This window comes from Sus scrofa, chromosome 2 (genome assembly GCF_000003025.6).
Source record: "Sus scrofa isolate TJ Tabasco breed Duroc chromosome 2, Sscrofa11.1, whole genome shotgun sequence".
In the NCBI taxonomy this organism is placed as follows: domain Eukaryota; kingdom Metazoa; phylum Chordata; class Mammalia; order Artiodactyla; family Suidae; genus Sus; species Sus scrofa.
This window is the reverse complement of record NC_010444.4, coordinates 79464706-79480793: the sequence shown is the minus strand read 5'-3', so window position 1 is coordinate 79480793 and position 16088 is coordinate 79464706. Positions and strand designations below refer to the sequence as shown.

Genomic DNA, 16088 nt, shown 5'->3' with positions numbered 1-16088 from the left:
TCTAGGAAAGAGTCTCTATGTTGTATGAAGTGTGTTTTTTTGTTTTTTGTTTTTGGTCTTTTTGTCTTTTTAGGGCTGTACCTGCGGCATACGAAGGTTCTCAGGCTAGGGGTCTAATCAGAGCTACAGCTGCCCACCTACACCAGAGCCACAGCAACGCCAGATCCGAGCCGCATCTGTGACCTACACCACAGCTCACGGCAATGCTGGATCCTTAACCCAGTGAGCGAGGCCAGAGATTGAACCTGTAACCTCATCATTCCTAGTCGGATTCATTTCTGCTGTGCCACAGCGGGAACTCCTGTATGAAGTGTGTTTGATCTTCAGAGTCAGACATTAGAAACTAGAGAACTCAGGACTTCCCATTGTTGCTCAATGGAAATGAACCCAACTTAGTATTCGCTTGCTTAGTATTTAGCCTCGCTCAGTGGGTTAAGGATCTGGCATTGCCATGAGATGCAGCTGCAGCTCTAATTTGACCCCTAGCCTGGGAACTTCCATATGCCACAGATGTGGCCAAAAAAACCAAACAAACAAAACAAAACTAGACAACTCATACTGATTAAAAAGAGTCGATATAACAAATTTAAATTCTACCCTAGGGAAATAAAACTCCATAACTTACACCAAACTTTTTGTTCAAAAAAGTTGAATGAAAAATGCATCTAAAGTCCAAGCATTGTCTTCCTCATGCCTCTTGCCTGCCTTTCAAAAGGGACCTGCGAGTAAATACTGGGAGAGAAGAGTTTTGATATCCATCCTGAGTTGTCCACTTGCAGTTAATCTTCACCATGGGCACAACTCTTTCTGTCACTGGTCCCAACCTGCACCTCGAGAACACCATCCCTCAGAGGCGTCACAGGAGGGCAAACACCACTGGTCTCACACCCCTACCACCTCACAGGTGTATCTGACTTTCTTAATGCTTGGGGTTCATTTAAGGGAGTGTACCTAGGAGAGGAAAAAAGCTGGAGTCTAAGTGGGACATCTCCCAGGTCCCAGGAGAGAAGATCTGGAGGAGAAGACCTTGATACAAACAACCTCATGGGGGCGTCCCAGTTCTTCTGCTCACAGCCCCGTCCTGTGCCAGTCCATCCTCCTCTCACAGGGTTCTCACTCAGGGCCCCGATGCCTCTGTACCAACAAAACATTTCCCCAAGCCCACACCTCAGTCCAAAATACAGATGCACCGGGCTCTTATGGAAACTGCTGATCTAACCCTGAATTTCACTCTGGGATCTACACATTCTCACAGGCTGCCCAATCCCCAGATTCTAGGGGTTGTCTTAAGGGGGGAAATCCACTCCCAGTGGGCCAAGCCCAGGGCTTCGTTGAGATCCCTGAACTTCTCACTAGTGAGTGTAAGCTTAGTCTCTCTCCAGAGGAGAATCCTCTTGGCAGCTGTTTCCCACCATGAGTAGAAAGTCTGGACTGCTGTGAGGGAGTACGAGCCACCATGCACAGAAAAGGAGGTCTGAGATGTGGCATGTGGGTCCAGGCTGGCCCCATCCTGCTGGCTGTGGCCTTGGAGGATGCCTCTCCCTGACTGCTCACAGCAGGCCTGAATGCTTCACAGCTTCCACCACGAAGTGAGGGAAAGAAAAGAAGAGAGGAGAGGGAGCCACTGTCCCATTCATCCCCAGCTCGCTACTTGGGGGCTTCTGTGTCCTCGCCTTTGGGTGGCGCAGCCACTGTGGACGTTGCCTTGAGGCTCCGTTTCCGCTTCTGCACATTCTGCTCCGGGTGGAACAGGATGACGTAGGTTTTGGGTACATAGAGCATGCCGAGGGACACCGACGCACTCAGGCTTAAGGACACAGTCAGTGTGGTGGTTTGGATGTAGATCTAAGCCATGGAGGAAGGGACCAGATGGGACTCAGCCCTGTTCTTTCCCACCCTCCACCCCCCCACACAGCCTGGGGGGGAGTCTTTTTCAGTCCCGTGAATGGGAATGAGCACTGGAAAAAGGGGAACGGTGTAAGCGAAGGCCCTGGGGCAGGAAGAAGTGGCGGTCACCATGTGGCTCTGGTCCAGGCAGGAAGGAGGGGGAGTCACACTGGTCTGAGTGGACAAGTGACCAAGGGAAGGGAGAGGCTCATTCATGGAGAACAACACCTGGGGAACAAGTCCACACACCTAAAAATGGGCTAGTACGTGTGGATGAATGAACGGATGTGTTTTCAAATGTACCAATGAATGGATGAATCAAAACTGAGTAAGGGAGCAAGTGAGCAAACAAAAGGATAACAGGGGCGAATAAACAAACGTTCCAGTGTATGCATGAATAAATGACTGCATAATGGTCAAACAAATGGGCCAATAGATTCTTGGATTGGTAGGTATGAAGTATATGAAGTAATTGCATAAAAGCAAGTCAATCGATGGCTGGAAGCCTGGATGAACAAAGGAAGAAGAGACAACTGAATGAACAAGCAGAGGAGACTGGACAGAAGAAGAGGTACATGAATGAATCAGCCAACCAAGCAATTGTTCCCATGGGGGGCCCAGGTCTTGGGATGATGGATCCCTTCTGTGGACAGGCAGGAAACAAACAAGGCGGTGAAACTGACAGGGGACCCAGGGTTACCTTTTCAGCTGACTGGGCAGTGCCAAAGAAGATGGGCACAAAAGCCAGCCAGATGATGCAGGTGGTGTACATGGTGAAGCCAATGGGCTTGGCCTCGTTGAAGGTCTCGGGCACACCACGGGCCTTGATGGCATACACCGTGCATGTGACCATGAGCAGGAGGCTGTAGCCCAGGCAGCCGATAAGGGACAGATCTGACATGTCGCACTTGAGCACCCCTCTGGCCTGCTCTGGGTCCACTGTCCGCTGTTCTTCATAGTCGATCACGCTGTGTGGGGGCTGGGCCCCCAGCCACGCCATCACTCCCACCACCTGCAGGAGTCAACATGGTATCAGGGACACCCCCAGCCTCACCCCAGCCTGAGGTCTCCGGCAGGTTAGGGTCTCTTTGAAGTGCCTGTCTACTGAGTGGGATACTCAGGCCTGAGGGCCACCTTGGAGAGGAGAGGGCCATCCAGGAGGGGACTGCCCAGGCAAAGGCCTGTGACGGGCAGCTGGAGAGCAGAGGCTGCGGTAGAGATAAATGCTGGGAACACTCTTAAGTGTGACCGGATGTCCTCTTCCTGTATTTCAACCTCTACCAGTACCATTTACCGAGTCCTGCAAGCTGCAGTGACTGCAGGCAGAGGCTCTGGAACTGTGGCTCTAAACACATTTTCTCCACCCACTCAATGAATGGGAACCCTCATAATCTGCTGAGGACACAACGCCAGCTTGGGGGAGGAGTCATTTCATGTCTCACTGATAAAGAACCAGGAGTTCCTTGGTAGCCTAGCAGCTTAAGGATCTGGCGTCACTGCCATGGCACAGGTTTAATCCCTGGCCTGGGAACTTTTGTATGCTGTGGGTGCAGCCACAAAGAAGAAGAAGGAGACGGAGGAGGAAGCGGGGAGGGGGAGGAGGAAGAAGAAGAAGTGAAGCACAGTGAAGCTCCAAATTCAGAGCACTAAGAATGTGAGCTGATGCCAGAAGGCCAGGGATGTCAGAGTCAGCAGAGGCCCCAAACAGGGAGAAGATGGAGTATGAAATCCTTCACAGTGAGAGGAGACATGACCTTGAACCAAGGGAAGCTGGGGAGCAGGAACTAAGACTCCTGCATAAAGGTGGGACCCTGGAAGCGCTGCCCCATACATTCATGCAGGTTGTTCATGGCACAAGAGGGCTCGGTCTGAGGGGAGGGGGACTGAAATCTAGCCAGCGCTCCAGTGCTGTGCTGTGCACCTGGAGTAGGGCCATGTGGTTCTGGAGGAAGGGAGTTCCTTTTAGTAATTTGTACACTGAGAAGGAGCATCTTTTTGTAGTTCTCCCAAGGCAGCAGCTCCATGAACAAGGAACTAATAAAATAAAACCCTACCCACTGTCCAGGAAGGCAGCATGGATACTCCTCTTAGAACCACCCCCACCCCTGGATGGAGAAACGAATTTCCCATGAAAAACTAAAACCCAAGGCCTATGGCCTATGATACACAGGAGGAGCAACCAGAATGCACCCCACTGAATTTGCAACCCATGTAATGGATAAAAGAATGAACATCTGGGAGTTCCCGTCATGGTGCAGCAGAAACGAACCCGATTAGGATCCATGAGGATGCTGGTTCGATCCCTGGCCTTGCCCAGTGGGTTAAGGATCCAACCTTGCCGTGAGCTGTGGTGTAGGTCACAGATGCAGCTCAGATCCCGAGTTGCTATGGCTGTGGCATAGGCTGCCAGCTGTAGCTCCGACTGGACCCCTAGCTTGGGAACCTCCATATGCCATGGGTGCAGTCCTAAAAAGAAAAGAAAAAAAAAAAAGCACCGGGTACATAACAAGCACCTACAAAATAACAGAAAATGAGCAAAGCTCAAGGACAGGCACATCACAGAAGAAACTACAAAGGCTATCTGGACTAGTAAACTATAGCAATGAGATACCATTTCACATCCATCATATTGGTAAAGAACCTTGTAAAGTTGAAGGTATAAGACCTCTTTGAAAAGACTCAGGATTTCTGGAAAGGAAGGAGTAATGTGGGAAGTTCATAGGTGAGCCGGGGGGCAGTGAATGTTGTCACAGCATCTCTATCCTGAGGTGATGGGCACTGCAGGGGTTTCAGGCAGGAAGCAGTTCGGGGCCTTCCGAGGATTGGATAGACACCGTGATCGTGGCCCTCCCAGGGAAAGCTCAGGCCCTGCCATGTGCAGGAAGATAGCAGCAGCACCTTCCGGTTGTGGAGAATTGCATGGACCAGGACCCGGGGGTGGGAATGACCATGTCATATGCAGACCTGGGTAGAAAGAAGGGCTTGCCTGGAGTGGAGAATGAGCCGTGTCCAAATGGGCTCAACCCTGAGGACTGGGTGGGCTCTGCAGTGTCAGGGACTGTCACACACACCTGTCTCTCAGCATCCTTTGCAGAGAAAACATCCCATGCTTTCCAGACTGCAGGAGCCATTTCCAATGCTATAATATTAGCATCTCAGAGAAAATCCTGAAGAACTCTGCTTTTGCTGCACATGCAGCATGTAGTTCCAACCATCTATGGAATAGGATGCTTCATTCTGCAGTAACATCATTAGACCCTGTGCCTCTCATCCAGGTTACCCAGGGACTGGGCAGCAGGAACTCCCTTTATGGAAACAGATTCTCTGCTTGGAGAAAATGCATCAGCTGTCTCTTTATCCTAATTTTTAAAAATGGGAGCCAAATTGTGGAAGAGCGTGTTCAAACATGTTTATGAAAATAATTTCACTATTTTCCAGAGTAGTTGTTGGATGCCCTCCCTCCACACCTTACTGACCCATTTTCGTTTAAGGATGAAGGAGAAGGTAACAGGCTGCTCTTAAATCAGTTCTAGTTGCAGAAGAACAGTAGTGCCCTATCTCCTATGGGGTTTTTGTTTGCTTGTTTGTCTTTTTAGGGCTGCAACTCGGCATTTGGAAGTTCCCAAGCTAGGGGTCTATTCAGAGCTGCAGCTGCTGGCCTACCACAGCAAGGTGGGATCCTAGCTGTGTCTGTGACCTACACCACAGCTCCAGGCAACGCCAGATCCTTAACCCACTGAGTGAGGCCAGGAATGGAACCTGCATCCTCATGGATACTAGTCGCATTCCCGTTTCTGCTGTGCCACAGCAGGAGCTCCTGTTTGTTTTTAAACACAGAGGCCAAAATAGAGGAGTGACTCTGATTTTTAAGGTGGAGGTCAGTGCTCATCCCCTCCCCCAATCCCCCCATCCTCGGGAGCCCAAGGACCTACCTGCACGGAGGTGAGGCTGAAGGTAATGACAAGTTGGGAGGTGGGGCTGATGAAGGGCGGGGGTGTCACCGAGCGCTTCCCTTGCTCGAAGATGCGGTAGATGCGGTTGGTCTTGGTGAGCAAGGCAGAGTAGCTGAGGGTGGTGCCCAGGCCAAGGAAGAGCCTGCGAGCCGCGCAGACAGCCGCCCCGGGCTCGGCCACCATGAGGAAGGTGATGGCGTAAATGAGGAAGATGCCCGTGAGGAGGACGTAGCTGAGCTCGCGGCCGGAAGCCCGGACGATGGGCGTGTTGTTGTGCCGCACAAAGGTGGCCACCACCGTGGTGGTGGCCATGATGCCCAGCACGGCCAGGAGGAGGGGCGGGGCTGCCCAGGGCGAGGACCAGGACAGGCGGACCACGGGTGTGGGGCGGCAGCCCGTGTGGTTGCGCGTGGGCCTCATGTGCCCGGGGCAGGCCTCGCACGTGAACTCGTCCACCTGGAAGCGGTAGCCGTCGCAGGCCTCGCAGTGCCAACAGCAGGGGACACCCTTCACCATCTTTTTCCGCTCCCCTGGCCCACAGGGCAGGCTGCACTGAGACGCGGGGACCTCGTGGGGGTCTCCCGACCACTGCAGGGCTTCCACCTGGAACACAGAACGCGAGATCCCGTGACCCCCGCTTCCAGGAAGGCGGACCCGCCTCTCTGCGCCCGGAGCTCGGCCTGCGCCACTCACGTCCAGCCTGAGGGTCTCCGCCCACTGGCCCACGGCCTGGTAGCCGCCGCTGCCCGCACTGCCGTTGGTCGCCTGATACTGGAAGATGTCGTATCGCCCTGGTGCGTCCCCATTCTCATTGAACATCACAGGGGTTCCTGCACTGCCTGGAAGGAGAGCCTGTCGTCCTTAGCTGGTTCTCCAGCCCATCAAAGCCAGCCTCCCGCAGAGGCCAAAGCCCAGCCAGGACAAAGGAAGAGCTAGGCAAGCACAAAAGGTGCTCAGCATCACCTATCATGGGGAAATGCCAATCAAAACCATAGCGAGATACTTCCTCACAGCCATATAGGATGGCGGCCATCAAAACAACAGAAAATAAGTGTTGGCAAGGGTATGGACGCACTGGAACCCTATACTTTGCTGGTGGGATCGTAAAATGATGGAGTCACTGTGGAAAACAGTATGATGGCTCCTCAAGAAATGAAACATAAGATTACAGCGTGATCCAGCAATTCCACTTCTATGGATATATCCCCAAAGAACTGAAAGTAGGGGCTCGAAGAGATATTTGCACACTTATGTTCACAGCAGCATTATTCACGAGAGCGAAAACATGGAAGAAATGCAAGTGTCCATTGACGGATGAATGGGAAAGCAAATCGTGGTCTGTACAGACAATGGAATGATACTCAGCCTTATAAAGGAAGGAAGTGTGACACATGCTACAACATGGATGAACCTTGAGGACATTATGTTATGTGAAATAAGCCAGTCACAAAAGGACAAATACTGTGTGATTTCACCCAGATGAGGCACTTAGAGTAGTCAAGTTAATAGAGTCATAAGGCAGAATGGTGATTGCCAGGGGTTGGGGGAGGGGGAAATGAGGAGTTAGTGTTTAATGGGGACAGAGTTTCAGTTTTGCACAATGAAGAGTTCTAGAGATTGGTTGCACCCCAATGTATATCACTAAGCCACACACTTAAAAATGATTAAGATAGTCAATATTATGCTGTATGTATGTTACCACAATTTAAAAAGATTTAAGGAGTTCCCTTAGTGGCTAAGCGGTTAATGAACCGAGGATCCATGAGATTACAGGTTCGATCCCTGGCTTCGCTCAGTGGGTTAAGGATCCAGAGTTGCCGTGAGCTGTGGTGTAGGTTGCAGGTGCTGCTCAGATCCTGCATTGCTATGGCTGTGGTGTAGGCTGGCAGCTGTAGCTCTGATTTGACCCCTAGCCTGGGAACTTCCATATACTGCGGGTGTGGCCCTAAAAAGAAAGAAAGAAAAAAAAAATTTAAGAAAGAGCTTAACTGTCTGGGTGAGAGGATGAGTTCAGACTTGTACAGAAGTCCCACTTTGAACAACCAGTTAATCCTTTTAGAAGCTTGTTCTACCAGACTGTAAAGCTGTTCTGGAGTGACGCTGTCACACTCTTTAGCAGAGAGCTTGGCAGAGAGAAGGTGCGTGTTTGGTGGAAGAGTGGAGTTTTTAATTGAACACAGTGTGAATCTCTCCCTGCAAACAGAAGCAAAGCTGAGTCCATCAGGGCCTTTTTCTTTCTTCGTTTTTGGTTTTTTTTTTTAAGCCTCACGTGCAGCATATGGAAGTTTCCCGGCTAGGGATCCAATCCAAGCCACATCTGCAACCTATGCCACTCCTATGGAAATGCTGGATCCTTAACCCACTGCTGCTGGCCAGAGGGATGGAACCAGCAACGTCACAGAGACAAGTTGGATCATTAACCCACTCCACCACAGCAGGGATCCCATTCTGAGCCCTGACCAGGTGCCAGGCCATCCAGTGGCATCAGTGGGACACAGACCTGCGCCTTGTGCTCAGGCAGCTCAGGGCCTGGCTGGGAAGACATTTGGAAGCCCGAGACTCAGAGCGGGCAGCCTGTGTGCAGTGTAGGCAGTGCCTCTGCAGAGTCTGCACTGTGCCCCATGCGTGCCCTGAGAGACCAGACACCTCCAAACTCTGTGCGATGAAGGAGAGAGTTGTGTGTGGCTCTGAGGGTTCCAGGCAGAAGGGGTCACAGAGAAGCTCCCCAACACCTGGAATTTGCAGCCTGGGGCAAAGGGTGCTAAAGCCTGGGGAAGGAAGAGTTTTAAAAACCAGTCCCCAGAACGTGGTTCAAGACTCCAGCTCCCAAGCTCAGGTGCCACTCTGCCCTCCTCTGCTCTCCCTTCCATTCTGAGTTGTCCCAGGTCCCAAGAAATCTGCCCCCCCACCCCCCACAGGCTTGCCCTTATTCACGTGGAGGCTCTGGCTCCCACTCACCATTGAAACGTACGGCTCGAATATACTGTAGCAGTGTCCGCCCATCGGTGGGCTCCATGGCCGGGCACAGGCCTGTGTGCCCGGGGCAGAGGGCCTGGTGCATGCTGTGGAGGGCGTGGGCGATGGCGTACACAGCGTCGATCACAAATTGCACCTTCCCCTCCTGCTCGTAGGCAGAGTCCCGGCCGATGCGTTCCTCACCTGTCCTAGGGATGCCCAGAGGAAGCGTGCCTGGCCCCCAGGTGACCAGCCTGGCTTCCCACCTTCTCCCGCGCCACCCTTGCCACTCTGGGCAGCTCTCACCTGTGCATTTGCGGGTGGAATCGTCTGACTGGGTACCTGAGCTGATCAGCTTGCAGTTAAAATTCTCTTCCCAGAACTCGGCAAACCAGATGTTCCGACGGTTGTTCTCCAGAGAGCGAGTCATGAAATACTGGTCAAATCCTGAGACAGAGGGAAGAAGGGCAGGGGGTGGCAACCATCTGAGCCAGCCAGGGCTCACCACTTGTGTCCCTTCACTGCTTGCTCCTTTTGCAGCTGGGAGTGCCTGTGTGGCCAATTTCTGACCTGGCCAGTGAATTCAAATCCATTTAGGGGTTCCAGGGTCAATTTGCATCCTGATGCAAACTCAGAGCCTCACCACATGAAAAACTTTTATGCTGCCCCTTCTTTCCTGGTTAGGATGCTGCTGTGGAGCTGTAATGGGTGGAGCATCAGCAGCCACTTTGTGAATAAGATACCACAATCACAAAGACACAGAGCAACCATATAGGATGGTGGAACACAACTGGGGACAAGATCCAGGGCTCTGAGAACATCATTGACTCACTGCCCCAAACATGAAGTCACCCCTCCTTTCATACCTCTTGTCTTGCAATGAAACACCTTTATTACTAAAACTGTTCTCAGTCTAGTTTGTCATCTGAATGCATTCTAAGGCAAAGAAAGAATGTGAGGGTGGGTGTACATCCCTAAAAACTTGGGAGCCCCTGGGAGTCAGGGCTCAGCCTTTCCAGGGTCTGTGCTTCATAAAATAGCTCTGAAGCACCTCGTCAAGGTGTCTTCAGTTTAGCCTTTGGGAAAATGAGCAATCCTAGTGTAAAGAGAACATCTTTTCTGCCTTCTTCCAGATAGTCACAGGTGAGACAGTGGAGGAGAGGAGGAGAGGCAGGTCTCATGATTTTTTTCTTAAGTTAACTTTAGTTATTATTATTTTTTTGGTTGTGCCTGCAGCATATAGAAGTTCCTGGGCCAGGGATTGAACCCATGTTACAGCAGCAACCTGGGCTGCTATAGAGATGATGCTGGATGCTTAACCCACTGCATCATGATGGGAACTCCTGGGCCTCATCATTTGACCAACAGACAGTATGTCCTACATCCTTGATTTCTCTCCATCCCACACACACCCTCAAATTAGAGTGCCTTTGGCAGGACTAGGAATACAAGCATTAAATTAAACAAAACTGTTGTTCCTGATGTGGCGCAGTGGAAATGAATCCGACTAGGAACCATAAGGTTGCAGGTTCGATCCCTGGCCTGGTCCAGTGGGTTAAGGACCCGGTGTTGCTGTGAGCTGTGGTGTAGGTCGCAGACATGGCTCGGATCCTGTGTTGCTGTGGCTGTGGTATAGGCTGGCAGCTGTAGTTCCGACTGGACCCCTGGCCTGGGAACCTCCATATGCCGAGGAAGTGGCCCTAAAAAAAAAGAAAAAATATATATTAAAACAAAACTAAACAAATAAATAAAACCTAACAGTTCTTCACCCTGTACTGTAGGATGTACATTTCCTCATTTACCAATTCATTGAAACACTGCTTGGAGGGGTGTAGTCACAGACTCTCAGAATTCTAGACTAGAAGTTACCGTTACCTGCGTCATGGTACAATTTTACAGAAGGGGGAAATGAGTACCCCCAAGAGAGGATCATGGGGAAGGAGGGTGGGAGATGCCGTGTGAGGGGGCACTCCCTCACTCACCATCGATGGAGGCCCTTTTGGGCAGGATGGTGATGGCCCCCACAGCCACTTCTTCCAGGTTCAGAATGGGTGAGATCTTGGCTCCCCAGCTGTCTGAGCCAACCCACAGGAAGTGGCCTGTCAGGTTGGCCTGGCGTGCAGCCTCCAAGACCCTCCTGGTAAGAACAGGGTGGGGTGAGTAAGGCCCTGGGATCCTCCTCCAACTAACCTTGGTCACATCCCACTCTTCTCTCGTCATCTGTCTCATTCTGCATCACTCATCAGACCCTTGTTTATCACAAAAAAAGTAGGATGTATGGCGTTTAGGACATCCTGGGCTTCTCAGGTAGTAAAGGGTCCAGCCAGGCTCTGACCCCAGGCCTGCCCTCTTGTTCCGTGCACGGTGACCCACTTCATGCTGCCTGAAAGAAGGGGCTCCCTTCTCTTGCTGGAGCTCAGGCCAGGGTCCATGGCCTCCTGCCAATAGCCTCCTGCCCCCGGGAGCCCTTCCGTAACAGCTCATTTCCTGCACTTACATGTGCCCATCAGTCTCTTCCCTGCTGTGTGTTTTCCTGGCTAGGCTTGGAGCATCTCCACCCAGACCAGGCCTGTTTCATTTCTGGGAGCACGAGATAGAAGACGGCAGCGGGAAAGGTGTATGGAGGCAGGAAGGTGAGGAGGGGCGCTGAGGAAGAGGAAAATGGGAGGATGTGCGTGGCTGGGATGTGTGCAAAGGGGCGAGAGGCCTTTAAGTTGATTGGACCCGCCATCGGCCCCACCTGATGTCATCCTCGTTGGCAAAGATGATGATGCCCCTGGCGTTGGGTGTCTCCATGAGTCTCCTGATCACCTTGTTGAACTCTCCAGGCTTTGGTTCTCTGGGAATCTTGATGGACTGGGCAATACAGACCCCCCCTGGGTGTCGGAGATGCCAAAGTCAGCTCTGGTCCCACCCATTCACCCACCGGGGCGGCAACCACACATGAAGGGCAGGGGCTGTGTCCTAAAGGAAAAGGGTGCCTGCCCTCATGGGACACCAGCCAGGCTCCCCATCATGAACCAGTGTCCAAGCTCATGGCTTGTTCCCTGTCCCATGGCCCCTCTGTATGCTCCGCCTCCTTCATGCCCCAACCCCCAGGTCCCAGCTCACCAGCCTCTCGGGAAATTTGCACAAAGGCCTCAACCCCACTCTCGCCATAGTTGCCCTCAGAGGCCAGCGTGGACACGTAGTTCCATCCCAGTGCCCGCACGATGTCTACCATGGCCTGGGCCTGGTAGGAGTCAGGTGGCACCACGCGGGAGAAGAAGTCATAGCGTGTGGAGTCGCTGAGCTCAGGGGCTGTGGAGGCGTAGCTAATCTGGGGTATCTGGAGTAGAGAAAGACACCTGGGCTGTAGACAGATGGTGAGTGACCCTAGGGAGGGAGGGCAATGAGGACCCAGGCCATGGATGGGCACATAGAAGTTGGGGGGTTGGGTGCCAGGGACAAGCTAGAACAGCCACATGGAGAGGCTAGAAGGTGTGGTGAAAGACTTGCATTTTGTGAATGCGTCTGATGGAATATGGGGGGAACAAGTGTCTAGGGGAGAAGCCAGGGCCACTCCATGTGGTAGCACAAGGTGTGCCCTGAGCATAGAGGAAGTGGTGGTTCAAGTCTAGCCTGCAGCCAACCCAGCCACCAGGCACAGGCTGCATCCTGCTAAGGAAGGAGACGCCTGTCAGTCCCAGAGGAAGACATGTTTCCCTAATTCACACAAAGAGGTGGTCTGTGTAGGTGGCTGCAGCCCCAGGAGGGGCAGAGCGGGCAGGAGAGCTGGGGAGGGGTTGCTTGCTTGAAGGCTGTGGCTAGCCTAATGGAGGCGCCTGTTTGGAACTGAGTTTATCTGTGTGCATTAGAGTGATTAACAGCAGGGATTACCGCTGAGCTGATCCAGGGGAAAGGGGGCAGTAAGTGTGAAAGGAGAGTGGGGAATGGTAGCAGAAAGCTGAGGATTCCAAGAAGAGGGAGGCTAGCAGAGAAGAGGGGTGAATCCCTCATGTTCAAGAAAGACACACTCCCGAGGGGGGGAAAAAAAACCCAAAACCCCCAAAAAACCCCAAAAAAACCAAAAACTGAAAATCCAAAGGAAGCAAGTGGGAGCCGGTGGGAAAGTCAGAGAGGAGAGGTTCTGGAAAAAGGAGGCTGGAGCCGGTCTAGGCGAGAGAGGGATGTTTGAAGCTGACCATAGACAGAGTGGAGTGCTGAGACATATGGAAAGCCGAGGGGAAAAATGAGAAGAAGGAAGAAGGAAAGAGGGAGAGAGAGAGAGAAAAAAAAAAAAAATCAAGAAGAAAGACAAAGAGGAAAATTAGAGAAAAAGGATGCAGAGAAAAGCCCACGGGCTACAGTGCAATTGATGGACGCCGTAGTGATCCCAGGCATTCTAGACACTTAAATCTTCACAACTTTCCCAGACTGGCTGACGTCTGGCCCAGCGGACCAATTAGGGTGATTCTGACAAAGAGACTCGACCTCGGCCACCCCCAGGGCGAGGACGGGGAGCACCTCAGTGCGCGGCCCCGGGCCCTCACCGCAAACAGACGCAGCACGTTGGCGACCATGATGGAGACAGAGCTGGCCGAGGCGCCCACGACAGCCACCACGCGCTCGGGGGGCGCGGCGCGCAGCGGGGGGACGCCTCCGGGGCAGCGCACTGCCGCCTCGTCGCCGTCGCCGCGGCCGCGGATCAGCGCCTGCACGAAGCTCAGCGCCTGCTCCAGCGCGTACGTGTCCCGCGAGCAGGTGTCGAGCAGCCGGGCGCCCAGGCGCACCCCGGGCAGCAGGTCCGGGTCGGCGTTCACGCGGTCCAGCGCATACAGCATGGCCTCGAGCCGGTGCACTCCTTGCTCCTTCTTCAGCGGCCCGCACGCCCTGCCCGCTGCTCCCCGCGCGTGCACGGGGAACAGGCCGCCCAGCGTGAGGCCGCCCGCCAGGCGCACGGAGCCCGCGGCGCCCGCCACGCCCGCCTGCGCCAGCGCCAGCGCCAGCAGCGGCGGCATCAGAGTCAGGAGCCCGGCCATCCGCTCGGGCGCAGCGGGAGGAAGACGGGGCGGGGACGAGAACAGAACAGGAGAACGCTCTGAACGCCGGGCAAAGGGAGAACCGGGTGGGGGGACAGGCGAGGGAGCCCCGAGCCTTGGGGAGAAGGGAAGCACGCAGTAAATAATTGTTGGCCGAGGCAGCTGGAGAGGAGATGGGGCTTCAGCGCTGTCAGCCTTCCCCGGCCACCTGCCTCTCACACCCTCCGAAACTCATCACCCGGGTCTCCCAGCCGGACCACTGTCTCCACCGCTCCGGCCCCCCACCCCCCACCCCGACAGCCCCGGTCTGCTCTTCCTCAAGGGCCAGCCCCAGCGCGCATCACCTGCTCCAGGCGCTGTCGGTTCAGGACAGCGCAGTGACAGATGCTGAGGGCCCTAAGGGAGAGAGGATTTAAGGATTCTGGGGAAGGGATGAGAGGCTGCTCTGAGGGCGGAGACCCCTCCTGAGCAAGGGGTGTGCACAGGACTGGCTCTCTCCAAATCTCCTTTCCCTCCCTCTCCTGTTCCCCGGGTCCGTTTCTTTCCTGTTTTATGAAGTCTGACATCCACACGGTCCTCTCTGGCTCCTGGTCCCTATTTCTCTATCCGTGTCTGTCTCTGGCTTTCTCTGCTTACCCCCTCCCTCCTCTCTGTCTCTCTCTCTCTCAGTATTTCTTTCTCTCATTGTCTCTCTTGCTTACCCTTTTCCGTCTCTCTTCCTGTCTTTCCTGGGCACCAGTGTCTTTGCTCTAGTTGCTTAAGATGTTTCCCAGCTGTCTCCTTGCAAAACCCTGCAGTAAAGCTGTGAGTGGAGGGAGAAGGTGCACAGGCTGAGTGACCTGAGTGCACCTGAACAGGAGGAGGGAGAACAGGGCTGAGCAGGAAGGAGGCAGGGGCAAGCAGACCTTTGACATTAGCAAGGGTTGTTTGACACACACACACACACACACACACACACACACACACACACACACACCTGCAGAAAAGAGACTTTACCATCAGCCCCATTTTGCAGATGGGAAAGTAGGGACGTCAAGGAGTCAAGTGACACACCCAAGGTCAAACAGTAGTCATGTGTCAAGCATCGGGCTTTGTATCCAGCTGAGTGTGAAATGACCAGCCCCAATTGCCTTTCATGGAGGGAGGGGACAGGACTGGTTCACCCTGCAGCTCCCACTCCCACCTCTTGCATCTGATAATGGAACCTGAAGGAGTTGCTCTTCTGGTGGTTCATAAAGCCTTCCTGGGATCTGGAGTTGGAAGCAGTGACCCACCAGGGGAGGCTCTCTGCCCCTAAGTGGCCCCGTCTCATGTTTTAGGACAAGGTGAGGGGGACTGGCCCAAAGATACTTTTACCACCACCCTAGTCTGTGGCCCTGGATTTGCCTTTCTGGCTCTGAGAGCAAAGCGCATCCTGGAGACAGGTGGTGAGCTCCCGGCCCCAGGGATTAGCAGGCCGGTGCTAAGGGGGCCTGAGCCGGCTTGGGCTCCATTAGAGAGGGTGGATTAGGGCAGCCGCTGGGATTTGGGCAAAGCTGGCAGAGGGAGCAAGCAAAAGCCATGTTGCCCTTCTTTCTTCCCCCACCACATCCAAGGGCCCTGAGAGTCTGTTTTGTTTGTTTGTTTTTGTAGGGCTACACCCTCGGCTTATGGAAATTCCCAGGCTAGGGGTCAAAGTGGAGCTACAGCCACAGCCACAGCAACGCCAGATCCAAGCCATGTCTGTGACCTAACACCACAGCTCAGGGCAATGCCAGATCCTTAAACCACTGAGCAAGGCCAGAGATTGAACCAGCATCCTCATGGATACTAGTCGGGCTTGTTACCACTCAGCCACGATGAGAACTCCAAGTCTCTGTTTTTAGAGCTGGCCGGGTACCTTTCCCTGGCAGAGGCTGGGAGTCAGAAAGTTCAGCTGGGCCTTTACCCATTTTATGGTTTGGGACAGATAGGGGGCACTTAGCTGTTGCTAGGCCCCAAGTTTAACATCACAAAAATCTGTGCAAACTGGGCATTTGAGTTGATGGAGCCCCACTGCCGGGGCTCATGCAATGGAAGGAAAATCCATCACAATTAATTCAGTCCCAGAGTTCCCATCGTGGCGCAGTGGAAACAAAACCGACTAGGAACCATGAGGTTTCGGGTTCGATCCCTGGCCTTGCTCAGTGGGTTACGGATTTGGTGTTGCCGTGAGCTGTGGTATAGGTCACAGACACAGCTTGGATCTGGCATTGCTGTGGCCATGGCGTAGGCTGGCAGCTGTAGCTCCCAT

General features: G+C 53.5%; 1 protein-coding gene across 3 annotated transcripts; it reads right to left on the bottom strand.

Moving 5' to 3' along the window:
• Positions 232–13895, bottom strand: GRM6 (glutamate metabotropic receptor 6). 3 transcript variants are annotated; one of them, XM_021084337.1, is made up of 10 exons: positions 13328–13895; positions 11907–12123; positions 11536–11671; positions 10778–10932; positions 9102–9242; positions 8799–8999; positions 6534–6679; positions 5820–6443; positions 2588–2899; positions 232–1845 (listed from the first exon to the last, which is right to left on the bottom strand). In XM_021084337.1, the coding sequence occupies exons 1-10, from the start codon at positions 13814–13816 to the stop codon at positions 1648–1650; spliced, it is 2619 nt and encodes an 872-aa protein (XP_020939996.1). In that variant the 5' UTR covers positions 13817–13895; the 3' UTR covers positions 232–1647. The 3 variants fall into 3 exon arrangements, with proteins under 3 accessions (XP_020939996.1, XP_020939995.1, XP_020939994.1); XM_021084336.1 differs by having other exon boundaries at positions 232–2899; XM_021084335.1 differs by having other exon boundaries at positions 232–2899; positions 8799–9242.